The following is a 27,955-nucleotide window of genomic DNA, read 5'->3' as shown; positions in this document are numbered from 1 at the left end:
AAATAATGGAAGAAGAAGAATGAATGAATGAATGAATGAATGAACGAACACATCCCCCGGGTTAATGCTAGAAGGCACACAGCAAAAGCTACTGGGCATGCGCTCCGTCTCTAGTGTCGTTAGTAACGGAGTGACGCTGTTCCGTTTCCAAACGCGACCCAGAAGCACAACAAGGCTCTTCTCGCTAACGTTCATTGCAAATCTTACAGTCCTTCACATCATTCCCAGTCTATTTTCATGACAGTGCCTTTTCATATTCGAACCTTATGTTAACGCTCTACATTTAATTCTGGTGACGTTTATTTTTCTTCTTGCCACGTTAAAACTCTTCTGCATCACCCTGCTGTAATGGTAAGTAGCTTAGCCAGCTAACATTAGCTGGAGGAAAATTAGAGAATAAATCATGCGTGTGGCTATATTTTACCACTTTATTCAACTACATTTTATTTCTGAGCAATAAACTGATCTAATCTCTAAAATAAGCTATTTAAAGAAGGGGCGTTAAGGGAAGACTAGCTAGATCTAACTTACTGAGGTAAAGTTAGTTTGATGTTTGATATTCATTACATTCGGTTTCACATCAATTAAACTCTTTGCGCCTGTTATGTTTTTAGCCCAGATTATGTCAGATAGACATAAATATATGTCCTTTACGTTGCACAAGGCTTAATTTCTAGAAAAAGAAAATAATATAACTTAACCATATAAATTAATAAAACAATTAAACTACATGAGATTATACTATAAAACCAATACTAAAATGTTCAGAAAAACATCCCTGTTATTGCACAAGACTCCGTTTTTGGAATTAGCATTTTATGTGTTTTATAGTGATTTTGCAACTTTCAATGTATGAAATAATAGAAATCCATTAAACGACAACACCATTTCAGATAAAGGTACCAAACCATCTGTAAAAATCTCTAAATAGTATTATCTATAATGCACAAGGCTTGTTTTTTTCAGATTATTCCTTTTTTTATTTTATATATGGTACTGAATCCATATTTTTGATGTTTTATGTACTGTACCCACTTAAATTCATTAAACTCTGACACCGTTTGAGATAAAGGTATCTAAACAACTGTAAACATCTCTAAATATTATTCCCTATAATGCACAAGGTTTGATTTTCAGACTGTTAATCATATTTTTTCATACGGCACTGAACCCATTTAAATCCATTAAACTTGAACACCATTTAAGCTAAGTTATGTATACAATTAAATACCCTTACATCAAACACTCAAATGGCAAGTTCATGTGATAGGAATTATGTGAATTTTCCAATACACGCAATCATTTTAAGTACAGACAATAGTTAGTTATTATTTATTATATGGTTATAGTTTTATAGTTGTTATTATTATTATTAGTTATTATTGTCTATATGGCGTATCTTATTCATGCAGTGTTTAATTAAAACAAAAAACACTAACTGTTTAATTATATCAATAATGATAGTATAGGGGAGTGATTACTGTTTGATCTGCAAAAAATTATGATGATTTTATAACTATAATGAAATTATAATGATTTGATATTTCTTGCTGTTATGTTTTTAGCCCAAATTATGTCAGATAGACATAAATATATGTCCTTTACATTGCACAAGGCTTAATTTCTAGAAAAATAAAATAATATAATTTAACCATATAAATTAATTAAACAATTAAACTACATGACATTATACTATAAAACCAATATTAAAATGTTCAGAAAAACATCCCTGTTATTGCACAAAGTATACATAACTTTGTTTAACATCTTTAAACCAGACATGAAAGTCAGCTTCAAAGTTGTAGTGTGAAATTTACAATGAAATTCTTATAGTTCTCAGTACAGTACAGTAGATTGGTGTTAAAGTGTCATGTAACCAGAAGGAGGCGCTGTTTCTCTATAGTGTTTTTTTTTTTTTTTTTTGCTACAAAATTTGTCTTTAAAGTCTAGATTGCCATTAAATGTAATATTCTTTGCCTTTACCTACAGGCTGATTTTGGGTTTAATGAGCATCATCAGAATGAGGTTATAAACTACATGCGCTTTGCCCGCTCTAAACGGGCACTGAGACTAAAGACAATCGACTCTTGCTTCCAAGACCTGAAAGACAGTAGGTGAGGGACTGCAGCCTATGTCACTTACATATTAGCAGTAACTCTCTTTTAGCTACTGTTTTCAAATGTTCCTTTCTGACTTTTTTATTTCCCTCTCTACATCCATATTAAAGGCTCATGGAGGAGACATATACGGTGGATGAGGTATCTGACATGCTGGACGGGCTGCAGGTGCTGGTGCGTGGAGAAGTGGAGATGGAACTCATAAACACAGCTCACACTAATGTGCTGCTCCTGCGACAACTCTTTTCCCAGGCAGAGAAATTCTACCTAAGATTGCAAACAGACATTTCTGAGCTGGAAAACAGGTGAGGAGATGGAAGAGGTTAAATGGTTAAGAGTTAAAGGTTTAAAGCAGGGGTCTCCAACCTTTTTGTGAGTGAGGGCTCCCTGAAGGGATAAAATAGTCTCAAGGGCTACTTGTTTGATATACTCCAATATATGTGTATGTGTATAAATATATATATATATATATATGTATGTATATATTCATTCAAGATATTCAAAAGTCAAGATATGAAAAAATTATATGTGTGTGTGTATATATATATATATATATATATATATATATATATATATATATATATATATATATATATACATACATATACAGTGGGTAATGGAACGATTTAGACCCCTTAAATTTTTCACTCTTTGTTATATTGCAGCCATTTGCTAAAATCATTTAAGTTCATTTTTTTCCTCATTAATGTACACACAGCACCCCATATTGACAGAAAAACACAGAATTGTTGACATTTTGCAGATTTATTAAAAAGAAAAACTGAAATATCACATGGTCCTAAGTATTCAGACCCTTTGCTCAGTATTTAGTAGAAGCACCCTTTTGATCTAATACAGCCATGAGTCTTTTGGGAAAGATGCAACAAGTTTTTCACACCTGGATTTGGGGATCCTCTGCCATTCCTCCTTGCAGATCCTCTCCAGTTCTGTCAGGTTGGATGGTAGCGTTGGTGGATTTTAGGTCTCTCCAGAGATGCTCAATTGGGTTTAAGTCAGGGCTCTGGCTGGGCCATTCAAGAAAAGTCACGGAGTTGTTGTGAAGCCACTCCTTCGTCATTTTAGCTGTGTGCTTAGGGTCATTGTCTTGTTGGAAGGTAAACCTTCGGCCCAGTCTGAGGTCCTGAGCACTCTGGAGAAGGTTTTCGTCCAGGATATCCCTGTACTTGGCCGCATTCATCTTTCCCTCGATTGCAACCAGTCGTCCTGTCCCTGCAGCTGAAAAACACCCCCACAGCATGATGCTGCCACCACCATGCTTCACTGTTGGGACTGTATTGGACAGGTGATGAGCAGTGCCTGGTTTTGTCCACACATACCGCTTAGAATTAAGGCCAAAAAGTTCTATCTTGGTCTCATCAGACCAGATAATCTTATTTCTCACCATCTTGGAGTCCTCCATGCGGGCTTTCATGTGTCTTGCACTGAGGAGAGGCTTCCGTCGGGCCACTCTGCCATAAAGCCCCGACTGGTGGAGGGTTGCAGTGATGGTTGACTTTCTACAACTTTCTCCCATCTCCCGACTACATCTCTGGAGCTCAACCACAGTGATCTTTGGGTTCTTCTTTACCTCTCTCACCAAGGCTCTTCTCCCCCGATAGCTCAGTTTGGCCGGACGGCCAGCTCTAGGAAGGGTTCTGGTCGTCCCAAACGTCTTTCATTTAAGGATTATGGAGGCCACTGTGCTCTTAGGAACCTTAAGTGCAGCAGAAATTTTTTTGTAACCTTGGCCAGATCTGTGCCTTGCCACAATTCTGTCTCTGAGCTCTTCAGGCAGTTCCTTTGACCTCATGATTCTCATTTGCTCTAACATGCACTGTGAGCTGTAAGGTCTTATATAGACAGGTGTGTGGCTTTCCTAATCAAGTCCAATCAGTATAATCAAACACAGCTGGACTCAAATGAAGGTGTAGAACCATCTCAAGGATGATCAGAAGAAATGGACAGCACCTGAGTTAAATATATGAGTGTCACAGCAAAGGGTCTGAATACTTAGGACCATGTGATATTTCAGTTTTTCTTTTTTAATAAATCTGCAAAAATGTCAACAATTCTGTGTTTTTCTGTCAATATGGGGTGCTGTGTGTACATTAATGAGAAAAAAAAAAAGAACTTAAATGATTTTAGCAAATGGCTGCAATATAACAAAGAGTGAAAAATTTAAGGGGGTCTGAATACTTTCCGTACCCACTGTATATTAGTGCTGTCAATCGATTAAAAAATGTAATCACAAATTTAAAATACTAGGATTTACCTGTAAATATGTTGAAAAAGAAATGCATGACAAACTAGTTTAAGGAAACAGAACCTTTCACACTTCCGCCAGGTATGAGACATAATCCTTATTATTCTTTTATCATCATTCTTTTGTTTTTATTCAGACATTATCAGCCTTTATACTGGCAATAAAACGTTTACCAAGCCACATCGCTTCAATCCCAGTATACATTTACCCAACTATTACCAAAAGTATTTCTAAATAAATACAACAAAACATTTCTTGCGACCTTATGTGAAGTATTATGAGAAAATGCATTATGAAGAAGAATTGGACCTGTTCTGCAGCTGCATTAGAGCTAACATTAACATCGTGCTTCATAAGACAATTTATGAGATTAATAGTACACTTTACTCAGAACTCACTTCAAACCACCATCGAGTGTTTGTAATAACTTCCTTTTGCGATCACATGTGCAATTTGGTCGTTTACTGTTGTTAAAATATGCTATTTATAGCCTTTTATATCGCTGCACAAATTAGCATTTCAGATGTACACATTCAACTAAAAAAAATCACATACAGATATATCCTATTGTAATCGTGTGTTTATTATCTTATATAATTTCTTATATTTATTTCTACTGTGTAAAAGCCTTAACATGTATGCTCTGCTGAAACTCAAGTTACCAGGGACACATTCCAAATATAATACACATTAGTAATAAAATCTATTTTAATTTTTATTTGTCTATATACACTTTGAGCGGTTGCGGTACATTATAAAAGTAGCCCAAAAAACCGCAAACCACGGCTCTGTAATTTTTCCCGCAATTGTATTTTCAAAATAGCCCACTTGTGCCGTTACCCTGGCAACACTGGTGCTGTGCCCTCATCACACAATGGTAGATAACCTTCCGCGCTGCGATGACGGGAAGAAGTTGGGGTCAAACATTATCAAGCGATTAATTTGTGTTAAAAAAAATATTAACGCGTTAATTGTTTTATTAATCGCATGTGTTAACGCGTTAACGTCGACACCCCTAATATATATACATATATAATTTTTTTTTCAATATCTTGATATCTTGCTATTAATAAACATTGATTTCTCACAAGCATTTTACAAATTTTTTAATTTTTTTTTTATAAAAAAAAATAAAAATAAAAATAGGCTATCACAATATTTTTTTTTCATATCATATAATATTGATATTTATCATGATATTCATTTACCATTAATGGGGAAGGAAATGCTTTCCGCATGTTTGTTAGACCTTGAGAATGAAGGTAAACATAACTTTGTTCACAATTAAATTCCACAGAGGAGCTACGTTTTAATTTAGGGCCCCATGAAATGCATTTTATTTTTCCCTAAATTCTGTGTTTTCCATTTGATTTATTATGGATTCTGTGTTTTATGATTCAATACAAATTTATCATAAAAAATGGTCTCTGGTGAAATGAATTAATAAAACTTTAACAATTTAATCAATCTTTTAAAATGTAATCAAATGAAAATGAATTTACAACAAAACATTGCATTTTCATTTTATCAGATAAGATGCTGCACAACTGTATAAATGAATAATAAAAAATAACTTGGTTGTATGATATACCTTAAAAATAATATTATTATTATTACTTTGAGAATTGCATTTTATTATACAGTAGTAATATATTCGGTCATAATTTCAAGTTAACCCGGACCTTTATTTTGACGGTTTGTCGTGAAGGTCTTTCAGTTTTAGTTTTAGTTTCAGCGTGTATTTGACGGTAATTTTTCTCATGAAACTGCATAAAGCTGGTGAAGTGACTCTCTCAGCTCTGGAGATGAAGTTAATGTGTTCATGTCCTCATATATTGAGACTGAAAACACCGCAAGTCATGTGTGTTTGAGTTTGTGTATCAGACAAAACTACTCCACGCATTCACACAGAGACACACAGACCATGGAGACTTATTAGCGACGTGTGCTGACTGGCTGCTGTAACATTTATTTCTGTTGTGTGATAGAATGTTAGATTAATCCATATTGAGTAAAAATGTCCAGAGCTTATCATTAACATAAATTTTATTATTATCTCGATATGATATCATTTATCGCCCGGCGCTATTTCAGGCTATTTATAGAACGTGCTTGGCGGGCGACTCAGAGACTCCATGTGGGCTACCCCAATGTGGGGCCACCACATTGGTGACCACTGGTTTAAAGTATGTTTACATCAAGAACAATGAAAACTCAAATGCTTTAAATTCAGCATTAAATAAAAAAGTGGAATGTTTTCTAAGTGCATCTAAATTTTATTGTGAACAATTAATTTGTGCATAAGTTATTTAATTTAATTACATTTTTTAATTGACCTTAGAAAGCTTAATCAAAATGTTAGTACTGGACCTTACAGTGAAAATGACAGACTTCTATCTGGTGACGTATGTGAGCCTTCTCCAGTTATTTAGTTTGCTTAAACCCCACCCCTGCAAGCTTGCATTCTTCATTTCTCTTTTCCAATAATCCATTACAATTGGATATCCGGAAGACAAGATTTAGTGATATTTCTGTTTCATAGCAACTTTAATGCAAGAAACAAACCATCTGGTAATACAAATAAACAGGAGCATAACATGCTAAATAACTCTTATATGCTAAATAACTAAATATTTTATTATTTTTATTACTTTTTAAAAAACTCTGTATAGTCTATATCTATAATTGTTTTTCTTTCTTTCTTTTTTTCTTTCTTTTCTTGCCATGAATATGATGGTAGCTGGCATGGGGTTAAACTATTAACAAACAAACAAACTGTTGCCTCTTACATCATAAAAATTAGGGATGCACCGGTTGACCGGCCATTAGGGTTGTGCCGATAGACGATAGTATCGTGTATCGACGATAGTCAGAGATATCGACGATAGAAGATGTCTTTGTCGATAGTCAAGGCGATATTAGGCTCATTCTCCTATTAATGTATAAAACTAATTATTACTATTAAATTCTTATTATTATTATTATTAGGCGGCCTATTATTATTGGGCTATCAATTTGCCCCACTATTTCACCTCAGCGCCGCACTTCACACAGACGCGCAAATGAGGATTAGCTTCTCATCCTCATTGGAAATGTTTTAAAAACGGACTCTAAAACTAAGCCCATATCGAAATTGAACTGCAGGGTGATAACCTTTATCTACAAATTAGGCTATGTCAAGAGTGCAAAAAGAGTGCATCTTTTAGACATCATCTTGAACAGCTATGAGCTGTGAATGAACATGACGAAACTGCACCGGCAGCATTTCGTTTTCTTTACAGCACATTAACAAAAAACATTGATGCTTATTCTTCATCATCGTTATTATAAAAAATATGCAGTTAATAAGTTATCAGTCTAAAACAGGACTCATGGGGCGCTGTATGACTGATATCCGTTTAATTTAACTTTACTCCAAAAATATTAACTTACCTGAAAACACTTTTATCACTTTCATTTATGTCCAATATTTAGTGTTAAACTCTTGGTCTTTAAAATAAATCTACTTTTGATTTTCACCTTGACTGATTTTTAGACTGATAACTTCCGCGCCGATGCGGCAAACTTTTCACAGTAGGATGCACGGTCCTAATAGCGATGTATGACTGCTGTATCCGAATATATGAACTAGCTGTTTTAAATATTTTTATATTTAGCATGTTCGTTTTTCAGTATATTTGAAAGTATATTATTTCGGTTATTGGTGCTTCCAGGCTCTCTCTCTCTCACGCACGTGCGGTTTAAAATCACCAAATAGTTATGAAATAGCCTATGACAGTCTCTTGCCCCCACCCACCCATGCACGATAATATCGTGTATCTGCGATCTCACAGGCTGACGATATGAAAAATTACCATATCGCCCAACACTACCGGCCATAAATCGGAACCGGCCGGTTTTTGCTTATAATGTGCGATTGTTTTTTTGTCTTTTTTCCGGTCGATTTTTTCAGAAGTGCGCCCGCGTGCACAGACTGCATTTGTAGGCCTAATCATTCGCGAACATGTAATTTGTGTGGAAGTATTTCAAAATCTGTGCGCAGGACGTGAAGTTTGCAATCTGCAATGTCTGCAAAGGACAAGTTAATCGCGGACAAATAAGAGCCGTTTTCCTGCGCTCGCTGAAGTTGCGCGAGAGTACCTGTCCGCGCCCTGCACAAGCTTAGACAGTGAACATTTGTTCAGCTCAGCTTCTCACGTGTTGGATGAGAAACGAAACAGACTTACTTGTGACAAAGCTGAAATGCTTGTTTTTGTAAAGAAGAACTCATATGCACTTTTGAAAAACTTTTGTTTTACTCGTTGCACTAAACATTATTTGATTTAACATTTTGGAATAATATATTCATATAACCTACTTTGGTTTTATTTAGTTTCACTGGTAAAGACCTTTTTTTCTTTATACCAAATTTAAAAATGAAAACAAATGCTGAATGCTGATTAAGTAACATCTTTGTTTGAAGTGTTGAATGTGTTTTGATTGTGCTGTTTGCATTGTGGAACTATGCAGTTGTTGCCTTTTAAAATGACATGGTTACAGTTAATGTTTTCATTTAAGGCCAGTTTATAGATTCAACCCAATTTAAAAACAAAAGCTAAATGCTTTTGTCAGTACCTATGTTTGTATTGAATGTAGCCTACTTACTGTGCAGTTACTGCTGTTAATTTCAGATGGTTACAGTTATTTTCAATAGCCAAAACCCAGTTTGGCCTGTTAAATACCAAATAAACATCTTGTTTATGTATACTTTCATTCTTTCTTGTTTGTTGCTTTGATTAAAAAAAATCAGAAATCGGTATCGGAATCGGCCGGTTTGCTTGTAAAAAATCGGTATCGGAATCGGCCATGAAAAACCATGATCGTGCATCACTAATAAAAATAGTCTATATTTTGTGTATATTTATTTATTTAGTAGGTAGTCTTTTTAGTTTGTGTAATAATGTAAAATATACCCCATTAAACGGCTACTTGCAAATTAAAAACATACATTTTATTTGAGTTGAATGTATTTTATTGTGTGAAATGAAAAAGGCTGTGGAGTGATATAAGACACTTGCATAGCTAAGTCAAAAATAATTCTTTATTTCAATTTAATATTTTTTTGCGAATTGCGTAACTATTTTCAAGGGGTGGGTTCAGCTTTCAGACATAGAACGTTTTTTAAATGAATCTGCCGGTAGTAGATTTTGTAGATTGATATCAGAAGTATTTAGGCAAAGCTCTACTTCAAAGCTCTACTTCAAAATGCATACTAATGTGGAATGTCTACAAAATGTGAAAAGCTCAGAAATAGAATTTTGACTAGATTTTATAAGCATGAATGGTGGAATGATGGTAGAACGTACTTGGTCTATTGGGTTGTAAAAGTTTCTAGATGCCACTGTAGACTGGCTTTTGGCTAGTAGGAGTTTGTTGAACCTCAAGGTGTAGCTTATTTTTTTGTGGCATGAACCAGGAATGGAGGAAGTTCATTGAAGAGGTTCAGCTTGGAAACTGCATACTGATGAACAAGAACTGGACTGTTACTGGCGGGGGAGAGAAACAGCAGGACAGAAGATGAGAGAAGATGTCATTGAGGCACTTCAGTTCCCTACTTCTTCACAAAGACATCTAGTGCTAGTCTGATAACGAATGCATACTGTTGGGGTACTGATTAATAAATCATTCCAACAGCTGCTACCATGCATTCACTGAATGCAAAAACCTGTACATCGTAAGCTGACCTATAACAAAGTTGTAGTGTAGTAACTCATTGTGCTAATCACTGGACTGAATTAGAATACTTTTGGAAGGGCTTAGAATTGGAGGCAGAATGCTTTATTTCTCTCAAGAGATCAAATCTGTGAGGCAGGATCTGTCAGTACATTTGAACCATGCACCCACTCCACTGTCAAAGCCACATCCTTTCCACCGCTCTGGTCGGGCCTCATGCTGAAAGGTCAACTGAAAGTCATACTTTCACTCAAAGCAAGCTCATCACTTTGTTGATGAAGACATTTGAGAATACCACATAACATCAGACTAGGACATCTAATCTATATAATCAGCAGGGCTCGAAATTAACTTTTTTACTTGGTAGCACTGGTGCTCCCAACTTTAAAAAGTTAGGAGCACCAGCAAAAATTTAGGAGCACCCACCAAAAATTAATGAGCACCATAACTACAAATTATATATTAACAGATTTCATCTTTACATTCTTAACTTTAATGCAGATGGGTTAATATATTAGCTGTCAATCACTCAGTCACTGCTTTCCACTGTCAGGTGAGAGGGAGCTATAACTACCGCGTGAAATGCAAAGGGCTGAAGAAGAGAGAAAATGAAAAGAAACACTGACTGATTTCTTTCGTAAACCACCTAAGTTAATCTGAGTTTGGTTAAACAGAGAGAGAGAGCTCCTCTTTGGTGAGGGTTAGGATGGTGTATGCCGTGTTAAATTTTACATTCAGCTCTGCAAATTGTGCAGAATGGCTGGCAGCCAGGGGTGTGCAATATTGACAAAAATGTATATCTCTTTTTTTATCGATAACAAGAATTAGATGAGATTTTGCTTGTGTTATTGTGTTGGTAGTCTTAAGGACTACCGTGGACAGCTGATTTTGATATTCTTCATATTCTGTGTGGTGGTCAGTTCACAGCAGTGATAGAAATTCATCTTTTCCAATAAGTTTAAATTGATTTTTACCTTTTATGGTCATTTTCACAATTAAGCCATTTTTTTCTAAAAGTGTGCATCATCATTTGAGTCAAATTCTTAAATTTAATCAGTCAATTAGAATAAGAAGACATTTGGGCTGTTATCAAGCAAATGAAATCAGTATCAACAAAATTGATCTTTGAATTTGAATTTTGAATTTCTGAAGTGGCATTTAGATGCACTTACACCCTACTTAATGCAGGACATGAATGCATTTAACCTACAGTTACACATGCATATATAATGTTTTAATACTGTAAACATAAAACGTTGAATACTGATATTTGAAATAATTTTTTAAAAATTAAAAGATACCTTAAATGTGAAATTACAATCGCCAGTAGGTGGCATCAAGTCACTGTTAATAAGTGAGTCACTGCGATTGAACCGAATCATTTAAACGGTTGATTAATTCAGGAACGAAACACCTTCATGTTGCTCAGAGACGCAAAACATTATTTATTTTTATATATTATTTTTGTTGTCGAAATGGAGCAAAAACAGGAAATATGGTGTCTAAGACGTAAGTCTCTTAATATTAACTTCTTGTTTATTGAACTGTTGTTTAAAATCAATATCACATTTGTAATCATGCTTAAAATGCATAACAAAATTCAAGATATGGGGGCTTTATATCATTTCATATAGTTATGAAACTATGGAGGAAAAAACGGCACTGTCCGTGTGATATTAACTATATGAAATGATATAAAGCCCCCATATCTTGAATTTTGTTATGCATTTTAATAAACTGAATCATGCAGTGAAAACGCACTGTAAATGCGCACGCGCACTGGTCTAACCTACTAGACTTCACGTCATGTGTGCATGCACTCTCTGTAGGTGTTTGGTTTGGTTTTTGCAATATACTCGATAATGTCAAATCGCGCATCGTTAAAACAACAATTACGATATTATTGCAGCCCCTTACTTGAGCATCCTGACAATTAAAGGCCTTAACGATTGAACCTGATGATCCTGAACGTTTTGCCACACACTTGTCCCTGCATTTCTTGTATTTGGTACTCTCTCTGTATTTAACCAAGCTCTCGAGCTTAAAATGTGTAGATTCGGTGGCGAATGCTGTTAGTGTTACCTGCAAACTCCGTCCCACAGGCTTTAAAGTGAATGCAGTGCATAGAGCACACAGCATTTCAACCATTCTCTCCGAAAACTGTACGCCGCCTTTTCGGGCGTTATTAATCTAAAATCTGCATTAAATTTAAGAACGTAAAGATGAAGTTATATAACGTTTGATAGAACGGCAGACCGGTCACCATATCAGCACACAGAAGGCACATAACTGTGAACGTTTTTAGAAAAATGAAAACAGGTCGCACTACAACAATTATATGCACTCGCACAAATGCGCCCAAATATATTTTGAGGTCGCACAGCTTAATTTATGGGAGCATATGCGACCAAAATGGTCGCAATTTCGAGCCTTGATCAGGGGCGCCTGCAGGATTTCTTCCGAGGGTACGTGGGGGGGGGGTTCGTTTAGTTTTTTATAAAGTTAATTTCTAAAAACATTTGGAGCACTTTTTGTTCGTTAAATGCATATTTAATATAAATGCATATTCATATAAATGCATAGCCTATGTTTGATCAATGTAGCCTTCTCAAATCATCACGACTTGCCTAAAATAAAATCTATAGATATAAACAGTTCAAGCATATCACAATGTTAGTTTAAATGTTTGAACCAGTGGCGGATCTAGGATTTTTTAGAAGCAGGGGCCACAATGGGGCCACCATTTACAAAGAGGGGCCAAGTTCACCGTTCAAGTCTTTGGAAACTTTAACAATAACAGCTTAAATATTTCCGTATGTATGTGTGTGTGTGTGTATATATATATATATATATATATATATATATATATATATATATATATATATACATATACAGGTGCTGGTCATATAATTAGAATATCATCAAAAAGTTGATTTATTTCACTAATTCCATTCAAAAAGTGAAATTTGTATATTATATTCATTCATTACACACAGACTGATATATTTAAAATGTTTATTTCTTTTAATTTTGATTATTATAACTGACAACTAAGGAAAATCCCAAATTCAGTATCTCAGAAAATTAGAATATTACTTAAGACCAATACAAAGAAAGGATTTTTAGAAATCTTGGCCAACTGAAAAGTATGAAAATGAAAAGTGTGAGCATGTACAGCACTCAATACTTAGTTGGGGCTCCTTTTGCCTGAATTACTGCAGCAATGCGGCGTGGCATGGAGTCGATCAGTCTGTGGCACTGCTCAGGTGTTATGAGAGCCCAGGTTGCTCTGATAATGGCCTTCAGGTCATCTGCATTGTTGGGTCTGGTGTCTCTCATCTTCCTCTTGACAATACCCCATAGATTCTCTATGGGGTTCAGGTCAGGCGAGTTTGCTGGCCAATCGAGCACAGTAACACTATGGTCATTGAACCAGCTTTTGGTACCTTTGGCAGTGTGGGGAGGTGCCAAGTCCTGCTGGAAAATGAAATCAGCATCTCCATAAAGCTTGTCAGAAGAAGGAAGCATGAAGTGCTCTAAAATTTCCTGGTAGATGGCTGCGTTGACTGTGGACATCAGAAAACACAGTGGACCAACACCAGCAGATGACATGGCAGCCCAAATCATCACTGACTGTGGAAACTTCACACTGGACTTCAAGCAACATGGATTCTGTGCCTCTCCACTCTTCCTTCAGACTCTGGGACCTTGATTTCCAAATGAAATGTAAAATTTACTTTCATCTGAAAAGAGGACTTTGGACCACTGAGCAACAGTCCAGTTCTTTTTCTCCACAGCCCAGGTAAGACACTTCTGACGTTGTCTCTGGTTCAGAAGTGGCTTGGTAGCCCTTTTCCTGAAGACGTCTGAGCGTGGTGACTCTTGATGCACTGACTCCAGCTTCAGTTCACTCCTTGTGAAGCTCTCACAAGTGTTTGAATCGGCTTTGCTTGACTGTATTCTCAAGCTTGCGGTCATCCCTGTTGCTTGTGCACCTTTTCCTACCCAAATTCTTCCTTCCAGTCAACTTTGCATTTACTCTGTAAACAGCCACACCTTTCAGTAATGACCTTCTGTGACTTACCCTCTTTGTGGAGGGTGTCAATGTTCGTCTTCTGGATCATTGCCAAGTCAGCAGTCTTATCCATTATTGTGGTTTCAAAGAACAAGAGATACCCAGAATTTATACTGTAGGGATGGTCATTTATTCAACCTCAAATGTAAATATTCTAATATTTTGAGATACTGATTTTTGACTTTCATGAGCTGTAAGCTCTAATCATCAAAATTAAACGAAATAAACATTTGAAATATATCAGTCTGTGTGTAATGAATGAATATAATATACAAGTTTCAAGTTTTTGAATGGAATTAGTGAAATAAATCAACTTATTGATGATATTCTAATTATATGACCAGCACCTGTATATATATAGATAGATAGATAGATAGATAGATACACCTCTGTTCATTAATGTGCACTGGCTACCAATAGCTGCTCGCATAAAATTCAAGGCATTAATGTTTGCCTACAAAACCACCACTGGCTCTGCACCCCTTTACCTAAATTCAGTACTTCAGACTTATGTGCCCTCTAGAAGCTTACGTTCTGCAAGTGAACGACACATTATTGTTCATCCCAAAGAGGCACAAAATCACTTTCACAGACTTTTTCATGAACTGTTCCCTCCTGGTGGAATTACTTGCCAAACTCAATCCGAGCATCTGAGTCCTTAGCCATCTTCAAGAAATGGCTAAAAACTCATCTCTTCCATCTTTATTTGACCCTCTAACTCTAGCACTCTCTATTCTAATTCTATTTTATTTATCTGTCTTCTTTTTATTTAAAACCACATGCTTTCTTTGCACACTTTCACACAAGATTTCTTTTCAAAGACATTTTTTTAGTGCATTTATTAACCTATATAATGAGTGATGACGGTTGGTTTAAAATGGTTTACAAACATAGCTAGCAAATAAAAAGAAAGAAAGAAAAATAAAATAAAACAAAATAAACAACACAAAGAAACAGCTTTGTTCCAAAACCTATTAAGTTGCCTACTGACTAGACAGCATAGACACCCACCAACACATATATTTACTAAAAACCCATTTTAAAACGCCACTGAGTGTTTGAAACAACTTATGCAATCTGATGAGGCTTCTTATTAATGAGGCAAAAAATGCATTATTTTCATAGGTAACGGCTGGGTCTGTTAGAATTGCATTATAAATATATACTATTCTTAAAAAATAGCTGAGATGGCTTGAATAACACAGATTAACAATATATTGTCGCAATCGTGTGTTTATTGTTTTCATGTTTCATCGGTGAAAATGTTTAGATCTGCTTTATATTCATTTCACTAGCGTAGCCAGAAATGTTTAAGTGGGTGGCCTACATAAAACTGGGTGGGCCAAGTGTGTAGCATATGAAAACTGCATGTCAAATTGCCAACAAAAAATACAGCACCAAGGTTCATTACACATACTTCTAAAGCATGCATTAACATTAGTAAGTTATGTTAATGTTCATTTCAAAATTTACTGATAGGACAAAAGTTGTATCTGTTAACATTTGCCTGAGCTGGTTAACAAAGATGAATAAACACGGCAACAAATGTATTGCTAATGTTAAACTTACGCTAAAGTAAGTTTATTAAAAAGCATTACCTCAGTGTGAAACAATGGGGCTTCGCTGATGATTTCATAATCAAACGTCTCTGTCAGTTCACGCACATTGAGGACCGCAGAAATGTGCGCAGCTGCAAATTACGCAGTTTGTTGTGGCGACCAGGATCTACCACAATGTTTATGTGTTTCTTTCCACAAAGGACGCATCTGTTTAGCGGATCAAACGCTGTACCTGTGCTAATATTATGCTTCAAACACGCTTGGTTCAGAAGTTTCCGATTGATAAATCCAGCACCCTCAGGTGGCCTGTCGGGTTTCATTTGTAGACTGTCCGGATTTATTGCTAATACTTTTACTTTTTAAAAGAATTGATCTGATTTATGTCCGGCTAATTTAAAATTGAACTTCACAAACGCGCGCATTTTATTATTATATCCTTACGTCGTAAACATAACATTGTGGGATGGACTAACAGAAACAGACGAATCATCGTTTTGACAAGCATATGATGCACCTATAGGAAGAGGGAAAACGACCTAAAATTGACCATGAAAACAAGCGTTTAATATTGTTAATAAATAAAGTTACAGTGAAATAAGACGTTTATTAGTATCATTTAATAAATTACATCCATTTGGAAAATTACAAACTTCTCAATGGGTGGGCCACAGATGAAAGTGGGTGGGCCCGGGCTCACCCGTAGCTACGCGACTGATTTATTTATATTTAGTGATGCGTATGGAATTTGCTGGAACGCCATAAAACATCTATGAGTTATCTGCGCCCTCTGACTTCAAGTGTGAATTACACTATACATTACACTATACAATAATCAAATTCAGTTTTAATGATAATTAAAATGTAAAACAGTAAAAGTAACTGTCGAAATTTCATCATCAAACCGGTAATAGTTTCATTCCTTATTGCAGTGTTACCGAGAATCATATCATGCTTCCACACAGACTAATATTATGCACTTTCCACACTATTCCACTATTTTCAGCCAAACAGTTTTAGCACACCGGGTCTATGTGACGTGAGGATCTTTATCTTACTTTCATTTTAAACAAAATGCTACAGTTTTTCTACATGTCAGTGATGATTCTGAAAGAAAACGCTCTTGGAACCAAATGTAACGTACACAACTTCCACCCAAGAAACCGCACGCTTTTATTTTAGAAAAAAAGTTTTCTTTGTAAAGTAGGTTCAACAGAATTAAGTTAAATAGCGCAAATTGTATTATTCATTTGAACTGTGCACATTCGTTTTAGACACTTACTGCAGCCTACGTTATGCTCTTGCGCTGTCTATGCAATAAATGCACGTCCTTGAATGAGCGGTGTTTTGTAACATCTGGTAATGTCAATGATGCGGGGCTATACATGTCATATATATATATATGTACATATATATATAAATGCCTCATTCATTCATACATACACATGCACGTTCATATTTACAATTAAAGCTTGTTAAGATGTGGTGCACAGGTTGAATTTCAAACGACTTAACGCTAACGTAAATCAGCGATGAGTGACAGGACAGGGGCACTTCAGGGGCCAATCAGATTTCAGCGGGGGCCGGTGCCCCTCTGGCCCCACCCCTAGATCTGCCCCTGGTTTGAACTATATAAATGTGCGCTAGGTGCATATCTAATTGTTTGTGTGAAGAGTGGAAGCTGAAGCACACTTTGCAGGACATGGAGGCACCAGAGCGGTCACTTGCATTTTTTTCTTGATAGTGGGAACAACTTAAAATACGCCGTACTTTTTGCTCATAAAGGTAAGAGTAATACATCATTCGGAACTGTAAAAAGTCTACTTTTATTTGTGTGCATTCACAATATCAACAAAACGTTGTGCTTTTATAAAATAAATAGGAAAACAGAGGATGCGCTTGCCGTCTCGTCTTGAATAGGAGTGCTTCACAATGATGAACCGAAACTCAACAAATTGAGTCACAAAAATGATAAATATATCTATAGAAAGCTTTAAATTACTACTTTAAAACAAAATAATTTAAATCGAAAACAAAAACTCTTTCATTATGTAATCTGTAAAGATGCATTTCTCTCTAAAGGCACGTCCAATGAGGAGATGACGAGTCATTTTTCTAAAATATAAAAATAAGGAAAAGCCTAAAACAGGCCCGATTTATATTTTTTCTGATTTTTATGTTGCTCTGCTCTGAATTCCTTAAAATTTAAAGGATTTTCTGCAATGCAATTTAGTCTGATATGTGAATTATTTATTAGCCTATTTTTTAATCCATGCAGCAAATGCTTTTAAAGAACTTTTCACTATAAATTTTACGGGTAGTTTGAATGTAAAACATTGTCATGAATTCATTGTATTGCCATTTGTAAAATAGGCTACAAATTAATTGTTGTAGTCTAACCCGATCTCATGAAAGTGCGTGTAGCACGATTTTCTCTTTCTATTTGACGTAATGTTTATAAGCAGAAATTGACTTTGACATTCAAAAGACTGATCATTCATTATTAATGGCATGGCTGGTTCAGTCGACAGAAATTCGGGACACACGGGCCTATAATTTACTGCTGAAATGTTTGCGGGGCAAATCTCAGGTCAGTCTGAGTGCTCATGGTACGCACAGTGCATACAGCCGTACACCTGCAGGCACCACTGTAAATAATAAATGTATAAAAATGTATGAAGTTCCAAACGTAGGTTCGGGAGGAGCCTAATCATTCAGTCCTGTCAATCATCATTACGACCCTATATAAGCAGCACTCATTGCACCGTCCCAGTGTCAATTCTACTGGCATCCCTACACCTCCCCATCTCCTCCTCTATTTCTGTCATTCTCCTTCTAGGTTGTACCACAATGGGTGGTTGAACTCCGAGCTCAAGCTGAGCCTCGGGTTCAAGCCTCCATTGAGGACAGCAAGCCAAGTTTGTTTATCATTAACTATCAGAACTGGATGGGCAGGCGATCTGGTGAAATCATTTTTGTGCACGGAATTTTTTTTTTTTGTGCATGTGAATTAGGTTTCATGTGAATTTGGCGGTGTATGTGTGTGCATGTGTCTTATCTTTTGTGTGAATTATTATTGAGACCAGTCTAATTCCACTAGTGTGCCTCAGCAAAATTTTGGGGTCAAGTCAAAAATGTTGAGAACCACAACTTAAAGGGACAGTTCACCTAAACATGAAGTCTGTCATCATTACCTTCATCTTGATTGAAACCATGTTTTTCTCCTCCTTCACTTTTATCCTCATACAAAGTCATAAAACATATAACTTTTGAAGACTTGTAAAAAGTCCAAATGGACTACAATAAAAGTTACAGACATAGATCTGAGAGAACTAAGTAGCATTTACACACAAAAACTGTTCTGTAATATGTTTCTTGTGCAGTATGTTCATGTTCGAGTGTGTTTTATCTCTTTTAAATACGTAAACAGCTGTATGTGTTTGTTTATGATCCTCCCTCCTTGATACATCAGGGATGGGCCTCACACAGAGGGAAAACACCCATATTTGCACGTCCTATGTGTACACCGCAATCTTCACAGACTGTGCACACAGCTAAATGTTTTCCTACCACAAACTGTTTTCACAAGGAGAAGGAGGGGCTTTATTTTTCCTTTTAGAAGAGTGTAACTGACATGTATGTGTTTTTTAGAGGCTCTTACTCTCTGTCCCTTCTTTGACTCCACCTACAACCGAGAGTCCGAGCAGGTGCAACTGCCTTTGTCACTGATGTCTTTTCTGTAGCTTTGAGATATGTATAAACTTTTTTCTGCCTTCAGAATAGTCTTACACTTTTTCCCCCCATTATTTTTTTTATTTCCCTACTGTCCACTAAAAAGTCAGTAATTTAATTTTGAGCTAAAACAGTCATAATATTTTATTTATAAATTTTTTTAATGACTATTTTCCTCCCTCTGTGCCTTAGAATTAAACAGGCTGTTTGTATAAAATGATTGAGGACCTGGTTAAAAATAAAGATTTTCTCATCTTGAGGTCATTTTGAAGGACATGTAGAGCTGCAGGTACTACACAATGTTCAAAAGTATTCATAACTTCATATGCTTTTTTTTTTTAACTGGAGTGGAAGACTTAAATGGACTAGTAATATTTATTTATTTATTAGTTTATTTAACAGGGACAATGCAGTATAACATTGCTACAATTTCAAGCAGCCGATGCTCCACATATTGGCTTCTAGCCAAAGGCTAATTTGCAGCCCCAGTCCCTGGTTAGGCTTTTTTAACAACAGCAAAACAATAATCACACACAAAAAAAAAAACAAGCAAAAACCATTAGTACGACCATCAGTGTTCACAAACCTGCTTTTGTTTGAACCACTTTTTCAAATTTCTTTGAAAAATGTTCAACTCTTTTTGCTTTTTGAGTTCAGCTGGCAGGCTGTTCCAAAGCAGTGTACCTTGAACTGAAAATGTGAATTGTGCAAATTTTGTTTTTCTCTTTGGTACTGTACAATTATGATTAGTTGCACCTCTTGTAGTGATCCCCTTACTACTCTGTTTTGATATTAATTGGCATATAATTTCTGGAGCAAGATTATTTACATATTTAAAAACCATTTTAATAAGAGACAAATTTATAAAATTTTCAAAGCTAAGCAAACTATATTTTTGTCAAATATTACAATGATGCCATCTATTTGGTTTCTTATCCATAATTTTTAGTGTTTGTTTATATAGAGATCTAACAGGTTTGATAGTCAGTTGAGAAACCTGACTCCAGGCAGTCACACAATAAGATAAATGCGAAAAGACTATTGCATGCATGTATAACTTTGCTGCTTTTAGAGATATATAGGGTCTAATCATGTAAAAACAATTCAAATTTGTTCTGATTGTACTACACAGCCTCTTTACATGCATATCAAAAAACCACTCATTTCCTTCCTTCTAATTGAAAAACACATTGAGACAGTTTTTGAACAGTTCAGGGACAAACAGTTGTTTTTCAGCCAATGTGACACACCAGTCATTTCATTTGTTAATATTTCTGCAGCCAAGCGTGGAGTCTGTGCCGATACATAAATGACTGTCATCTGCATATTTTGCAGACATTATAACATTTAACGCCAAACATTCTAATCCAGCAATATCTATTTTACCTCAGCACATTTAAAAGTATCCTTAATATAAATCATGACTCCCCCTCCTCTTCGTGATGGTCTATCCTTTCTATAACAACTATAACCAGGAACATCAATCATGCATGTTGGTGTATTGGTAGACAACCAAGTTTCACTCCATGCTAACAAATCCAGGTTTGAGTTCATAAGCAGATGGTCAACATGATCCCTCTTTGATATAATACTTTGGATATTCAGGTGGCCCCCTAAAATACCCTTTGGTTTGAGTTTTGAATCCCAAATCACTCTGGCATGGTTCACAGTCTGAAATAATTTAAACTGTTTCTGTTTCTGTGAAGCATGGTTGATGGCTCCTTTTGTCTTTGAGTTTTCATAAAGTACCTGTAGTTTGTTTGTTTGCTTTACTCCAGACAACACATTATATTGTTTACAGATAAGGGATGGTTTAAACTCACCAAAACTCTCTGAATCAAGGACAGGACTATTACAGAGCTCTGATATTTCAAGCATGGGCACATCCTGTAAGATATCCAAGGGTAGTTTGGCCAAACACCCAACATCTCCCAGCTTGCACCCTGAAGGTCCACTGATCTCTGCACCACAGTTCACACTCCAGCTTGGATTACACTGTCGATCCACTTACTGGTTCAGTTATATGTTGGTTTGTTGATGGTCCTGGGTTCATCTGTATATCCAGGGTTTCCGCGGGTCCTTAAAAAGTCTTAAAATGTCTTAAATTTACTTTATCAAATTTAAGGTCATAAAAAGTCTTAAATTGTATAAGAAAGTCTTAATTATGATTTCAAGAGGTCTTAAATTTGGGTACAGACCAGAATCACGATGCAGCTTAATGTGACAATTAAATTTCAAAAAGCTATAAATAAATATGAGAGCAGCACGTTTCAAAGTCCGGTGCTGCTTTGTGTTCTGCTGTTACCGCGGAAACCGTTCGAAAGTGCCTCCTGCTGGCAGAGAATGAATGTGCATGTTCAATAAGGCTGTTGTTGTGAGTAGTGTATTCATGCAATACCAGAGGCTGTAGTTTCAGAACCGGATTTCTAGGACCCTATATATATATTTTTTTTATTATTTTATTTATTTATTTTTTGTATGTATGTATTATGTCAGGTCTTCCAGCCAGTTCTATCAAACCTTTACAATTAATCCAGAACATGCAGCAAGATTAATTTTTAATGAGCCAAATATAATGTAAGAAAGAATGAAGAACATCACACCTCTGTTTATCAATTTGCACTGGCTACCAATAGCTACGACCACTGGCTATGCACCCCTTTACCTAAATTAATTACTTCAGACTTATGTGCCTCTAGAAGCTTACGTTCTGCAAGTGAACGTCGCTTTATTGTACCATCCCAAAGAGGCACAAAATCACTTTCACAGACTTTTACAGTAACTGTTCCTTCCTGGTGGAATGACCTGCCCAACTCAATCCCAGCAGCTGAGTACTTAGCCATCTTCAAGAATCGGCTAAAAACACATCTCTTCCATCTTTATTTGACCCTCTAACTCTAGCACTCTCTATTCTAATTCTATTCTTTAAAAAAAAAAAAAAAAACCTTGCTATGTGTACTGCATTAAGCTAACTGAGACTTGTTATAGCACTTGCATACCATTGCTCTTTTGTTGATTTTGATTGCTTCCATTGTCCTCATTTATAAGTCGCTTTGGATAAAATAATCTGCTAAATGACCAAATATTAGTGGCTCATACTATTTTATAGCACTTGCTATTCAATTCTGTATATTATTATTTTTAAGGAATTATGTAGTTGTTTAATTGTATACACTTAATTATTGTCCTAACCAACTCCTAACCCTAAACATACCGTTGGTAACCCTCTTGAAATATTTAACCTAATTTATTTCAATATATTCTATATATTCTGGTTTTAAATTCAGTTTTCTTGGAAAGAAAGACTTGTGTCTGTAAGAGACTTCAGTTCATTAGCATGGCGCTTCATGTCTGATGCATGACAAACTTAAAGTGCAGTAAATGGTAAAACACTTGCGGTACAAATTGGTGTGATTATTAGTACTTCAATAAATGTAAAATAATTTGAATACAAATACTAATTTACAACATCCAGCATCACAATGAACTGTTTTGCACAGCTAAAAAGGCTAAATGGAGATTGCTGACTCCCCTCAAATGGTTCACGCTAGCTCTTACATTAAAAATAAGATGGAAAGATAAAAAATGAATAGTTTCCATGGATCTAGTCTTTGCATCTGTTTGTTTGTTTAATGTTTGAATCAGGTCTCCTCTGTTGGAGTAGATAGCACTGTCCCAAAAAATAGGGTCCTAGAACTGCAGCCTCCGGTATTGCAGGAACATTAGGTTTTTTGTTCAGACCAATGTGAAAATCGACCCATGTTTTTACCTTGCAAACACGCAGAGCTGTAAATGTGAACTGGTGGGTCAATAAGAAGATAATTCATTATAAAAATCTAAACAGTAAAATGTGTTTGTATGTTATTTAATTAATATAATAATTTATTGCTAATACTTGTTTAAATTAATGTAATTAATATTTTTGACTCATCCATTTTCTTAAAAAATGGTTTAAAGGCTGAAATGTGAAGTGTATCATTTTATAAAACGTTTTGTTTTCCTGAACACTTATATCTGAACTGTAAATCATGCTTTTTACAGTCATTTTACAGTTTAATAGTTTACCATAGACATTGCCCTACCCTGCTCATATGGTATTAATTTTATTTGTGCAGGTCTTAAAAAGTCTTAAATTTGAGCTTAAAAATCCTGCAGAAACCCTGATATCGCCGCTAAGCAGGAGAAGAATCAGTAGAACCTTTGGACCATACCATTTGCTTCTCTTGACATGCTGATGACTTTCTTTTCCTTGATGATGATTATTTTGCCAGCAGATAGAATAAATAATGTGGTATCCTTGGCTGAAGAAGTTCAGTTTTGATCTATCAACCATGGGCATGAGTTTAACAGATGTAATCTGTTATAGTTATATTGACTACTTCAGTGATGTCAATGATAGGTTTTTTTTTTTTTGACATTTCTGAAGCTTGAAAGTCCCTGTCACCATTCACTTGGATTGAATGTATGGAAAAGGGCAGCTTGGATATTCTGCTAAATGTCTAAATGCTATACATACGTATACATGTAAATATACAGATCATACACACTTCTCCTTCCTTATATATACAGTATATATATTATATATACTATAAGATAGAAGTGTGTATCCTTATGGTTTGACTCCTTTAAAGTTAATTATAACTATTTATTATTAGGTTGTCTGTAATTAGATGATATATAATCATCTGTTGTGCCAAATTCATAATGAATCCTTACATTTCTCTCATTCCCTGTTTTTATTTATTTTTAATTTTTTTTCTTATCCTATTAGAGAATTACTGGAGCAAGTAGCTGAGTTTGAGAAGACTGATTTCAAAGCCAACAGCAAGGTGAGCTCATTGCAGGTCTTGACATGACACATCAGTCTCTGATAGGTGTAGTCAGTTATTTTTGTAGCATATTATATATGACATCTGCAGCCTGCACAGAATTCACACATTTTGCCGGTTAATGTGTGAAATACATCTTTTGTCCTTCTAGACTGTCATGGCCAGTGTTGGGGAAAGTTACTTTTAAAACTAATGCATTACAATATTGCATTACTGCCGCAAAAGTAACTAATTGTGTTACTTAGTTACTTTTTATGGAAAGTAATGTGCTATGTTACTTTTGAGTTACTTTTTAAATCTGGGAAGTGCTTGCTTGTTTGATTTTAATATAAAAAAGTTCTTCTTTTACAAATGTAAAAGCTCTTTTCACAACAAAAGTGAAATGAATACACCCCAAGCTGAAAGAAATGTAAATTCATGTCTGTACAGCTCAAACAAATTGCATGAAGAATATTACACTGGAGAAGAAAGTTCAACACTATTCAACAATAACAAAAATGTGTCATAATAAATAATAATAATAAACACAAATGTGTCATTTTTGCTTAGGATGGTTGAATTGGATCATTGAAGGTCAGTAGCAAAGACATTGGTTAATGAAATGGGATTAAATATATAAATGATCTTTTTCTTATTTAACATTTAATTATTGCAGGTTTCTATAATATTCTGAGTTTGCATTTGACTGTTTTTATTCATTTTGAGGAATAGTGAATATGTCATTCTGTAAATACATGTTCATATTTAGTTTAGAACTACAGTAAGCATGTTCACACAGCACACACAACGCCTCTGCACTTACTCTTGATTTCTCTCAACAGGGCAATATGAGAGCAGTCAGTCAAGACTTGGGAAACAAAGTAACTGCGTTACTTATTTGAAAAAGTATAGTTTAATAAAAGCAATCTGACTACGTAACTTGCATTACTTGTAATGCGTTACCCCCAACACTGGTCATGTGATGTGATGTTTTTAATTATAGCTTTTCATGCTAATCTTATAATGGTAGCAAATAAAATGTTCAAAACAACTTCCCTTAAAATTCCCTTAGTATCTTGCCATGGTCACAAGTTCATGGGTTCAACTTTATTATGTATTATCAATTATGTATTTAAAGACCCCATGAAATGCATTAAGTTGAGTTTATTTTGCAATTTTTTTAAAGTACCTCAGATGAGCATTATTAATGGCTTCAAAGCTAATAAACCACAACAATTGAATTTTTGTTTTATGTTTTTCATAAAAATGACAGTACTATATGAAAGTACAATGTCTGTTCATGGTGAACTACATTAAGCATCTTTTATTTGCTTTTAGGTAAATCAGGAGTCTAGTAAGCCAAAATTAGCACCACTGAATGAAGGAGGTGTGTCTGAACTACTCCAGAAGGTATTATTATTATTATTATTTTTGAATAGAATATGTACACAGGTTCTGTATATAAAGAAGTTTTTCTTTTCTTTTTTAGGAGATTTCCAGACTACAAGAGGACAATGACAAACTGAAAGCTAGACTCAGAACTTTGGAATCTCAGGTGAAGAAATGGTGATAATAATAATAATAATAATGTTTAACTAAAAATAGTAAAAACTCAGAATGTCTTTACTAAATTGGTAAACTTGATATATACTGTGGTCTCTGAAATGTTTTTTTTTTTTTTTTTTTAATTAAAACCAGCAGATATATATATTTTTAAATATATTTTGCTTTAAAAGTGTGCTTACGTTTAAAAAACTTTAAAAGTTGTGTTACATTTCTTTAAATAAAAGGAATTTAAGAAATTTTAATTTGATATTTTGTATCTAATGCAATAACATTAAGACGTTTTTAATTTTGACAGTGTCTAAACAGATTTAGGGGCCCTTTTATTGTACATTATTTTGTGTGTTGCCTTTTTAACTGTTGTATTGTAGGCCATGAGTGCTCTGGATGACAAGTCAAAAGCTGAGAGAGCCTTGAAAGACCTTCGGAAGAGCCAAGGAGATCAACAGGTATAAAGGCCCAGGTATATTTATTTTTCCGTGTTCCGCTCTGTCTCGTACACAGCTGTAGCTGTGTCCACGCAGATTTGAAAGTATACTCAACCGCGGATGAACAGGTTCGACACACGTGCAGTACCATGTTTGGTCTCAACATTCACCTCGCGTCTGCGCTGTTGTATGCAGATCGTCTGCACAGACATCAAAATTGGGCTGCATGTGGACGATGTGTGCGGATGTCCGCAGACACTTCTGATGATGATAAATTGTGTTGTGTGGAACACGGACTGCCAGAGTATACTTTGGGCTTTAAATACTGTATATCACTGACTGAGCCAAACTGGCAAATTTAGCTTGTTGGTAATATGACTTGCTTTGTTTTGTTTATGAGGTTTTTTTTTTTTTTTCTCACCTTTTTTTTTTATATAACTTTCTGTTTGGCTTCATGGAAACTCTGTGGTATGTGCTGTTTTAATTTTATTGCAAAGTATACCGTATGATATATTCTTGTAATTATTATTATTATTTTTTTGTAAATTGTACACACAACAGTATAATGGCAAACAATTTATAGGCATTTTCTTTGATAGTCTGCAATACATGCTCAGGAGATCACAAATCTGGAAGGCACAGTTGCAGCGATGCAGGCTGACTTTGAAAAGACCCTGAATGCCAACGTTGCTTCTCAGAAAGACCTGCAGGACTGCCTGGTATCTGCTAAACATGACCTGCTCCGTGTCCAGGAGCAACTTTCACTTGCTGAGAAGGTACACTTATTCAGCACTGTAGCACTTATCAGACACTAATCTGAATTTCTGATTGTTCACACTGAAATCATATTGCAAAAAACAGATACATATTCAGTTTATTTCCACATATGAAAGTCAACTTTAACCTATAAAAACACTGTTGAAGTCTCTTTTACAGACCTATTCAATTCATTATTTCAAGTCATTTATTTACTTGATTAATCAAGTATTATTAATAACAGTAATCATTATTGTTCATATTTATTGTATAAATGTATATGTTTTTAAATATATAAGTGAAGGTTGATGTGTTTGATTAATCATATTATGTTTATTTACCCATTAAGGAACTGGAGAAGAAATTTCAGCAGACGGCTGCTTACCGCAACATGAAGGAGATTCTCACTAAAAAGAATGAACAGATTAAAGATCTGAGAAAGAGATTACAAAGGTACAGTTTCTCTATTATGACTATCACTGAAATGTTGTGAGAAACTGCCTTTGGTTTAAATTAAATATATATTTATGAATTTGTTGCATTATATTCCCTCCTCAGGTATGAATCAGATGAGTGAATTTTAACCCACATGGACACACATGAAGAGGTCAACAAAGATTATCACTACTGGATCTGATGTATCAACTACAACTTGTTGTACGGTTTACAGTGGATTAGAAATATTATTTGGACATTCACACTACAGTTACTTAGTTATTCATCACCTCTCTGTATTTTTCACTATTTACAGCTGGTTACCTGAAAGTACATTTTTGCAAGTACCCTCATATATTTGTGGGTTCACTTTGCTTAGGAGGAAATTTATTGCCCATAGCTTTGCTCCCTTCTTTACAGGAAAGAATACAGCTCAACACTCTTGTCAAACATTGTTTCAAAGAACTACATATCTGTGCATTATAATAATAATAAATTATTTCTGTTTTA

At 35.2% G+C, this 27,955-nt stretch overlaps 1 protein-coding gene across 2 annotated transcripts; it reads left to right on the top strand.

Moving 5' to 3' along the window:
• Nucleotides 1–106: 106 nt before the first annotated feature.
• lztfl1 (leucine zipper transcription factor-like 1) lies at nt 107–27,955 on the top strand. Of its 2 annotated transcripts, none has more exons than XM_058765565.1 (10): nt 107–351; nt 1,990–2,114; nt 2,228–2,422; nt 24,227–24,284; nt 25,602–25,673; nt 25,753–25,818; nt 26,198–26,275; nt 26,872–27,030; nt 27,360–27,463; nt 27,569–27,955. In XM_058765565.1, the coding sequence occupies exons 1-10, from the start codon at nt 349–351 to the stop codon at nt 27,585–27,587; spliced, it is 879 nt and encodes a 292-aa protein (XP_058621548.1). In that variant the 5' UTR covers nt 107–348; the 3' UTR covers nt 27,588–27,955. The 2 variants fall into 2 exon arrangements, with proteins under 2 accessions (XP_058621548.1, XP_058621547.1); XM_058765564.1 differs by having other exon boundaries at nt 108–351; nt 26,854–27,030.

This window comes from Onychostoma macrolepis, chromosome 24, assembly GCF_012432095.1.
Source record: "Onychostoma macrolepis isolate SWU-2019 chromosome 24, ASM1243209v1, whole genome shotgun sequence".
Taxonomy (NCBI): domain Eukaryota; kingdom Metazoa; phylum Chordata; class Actinopteri; order Cypriniformes; family Cyprinidae; genus Onychostoma; species Onychostoma macrolepis.
This window is presented reverse-complemented; position numbering and strand designations above follow the sequence as displayed.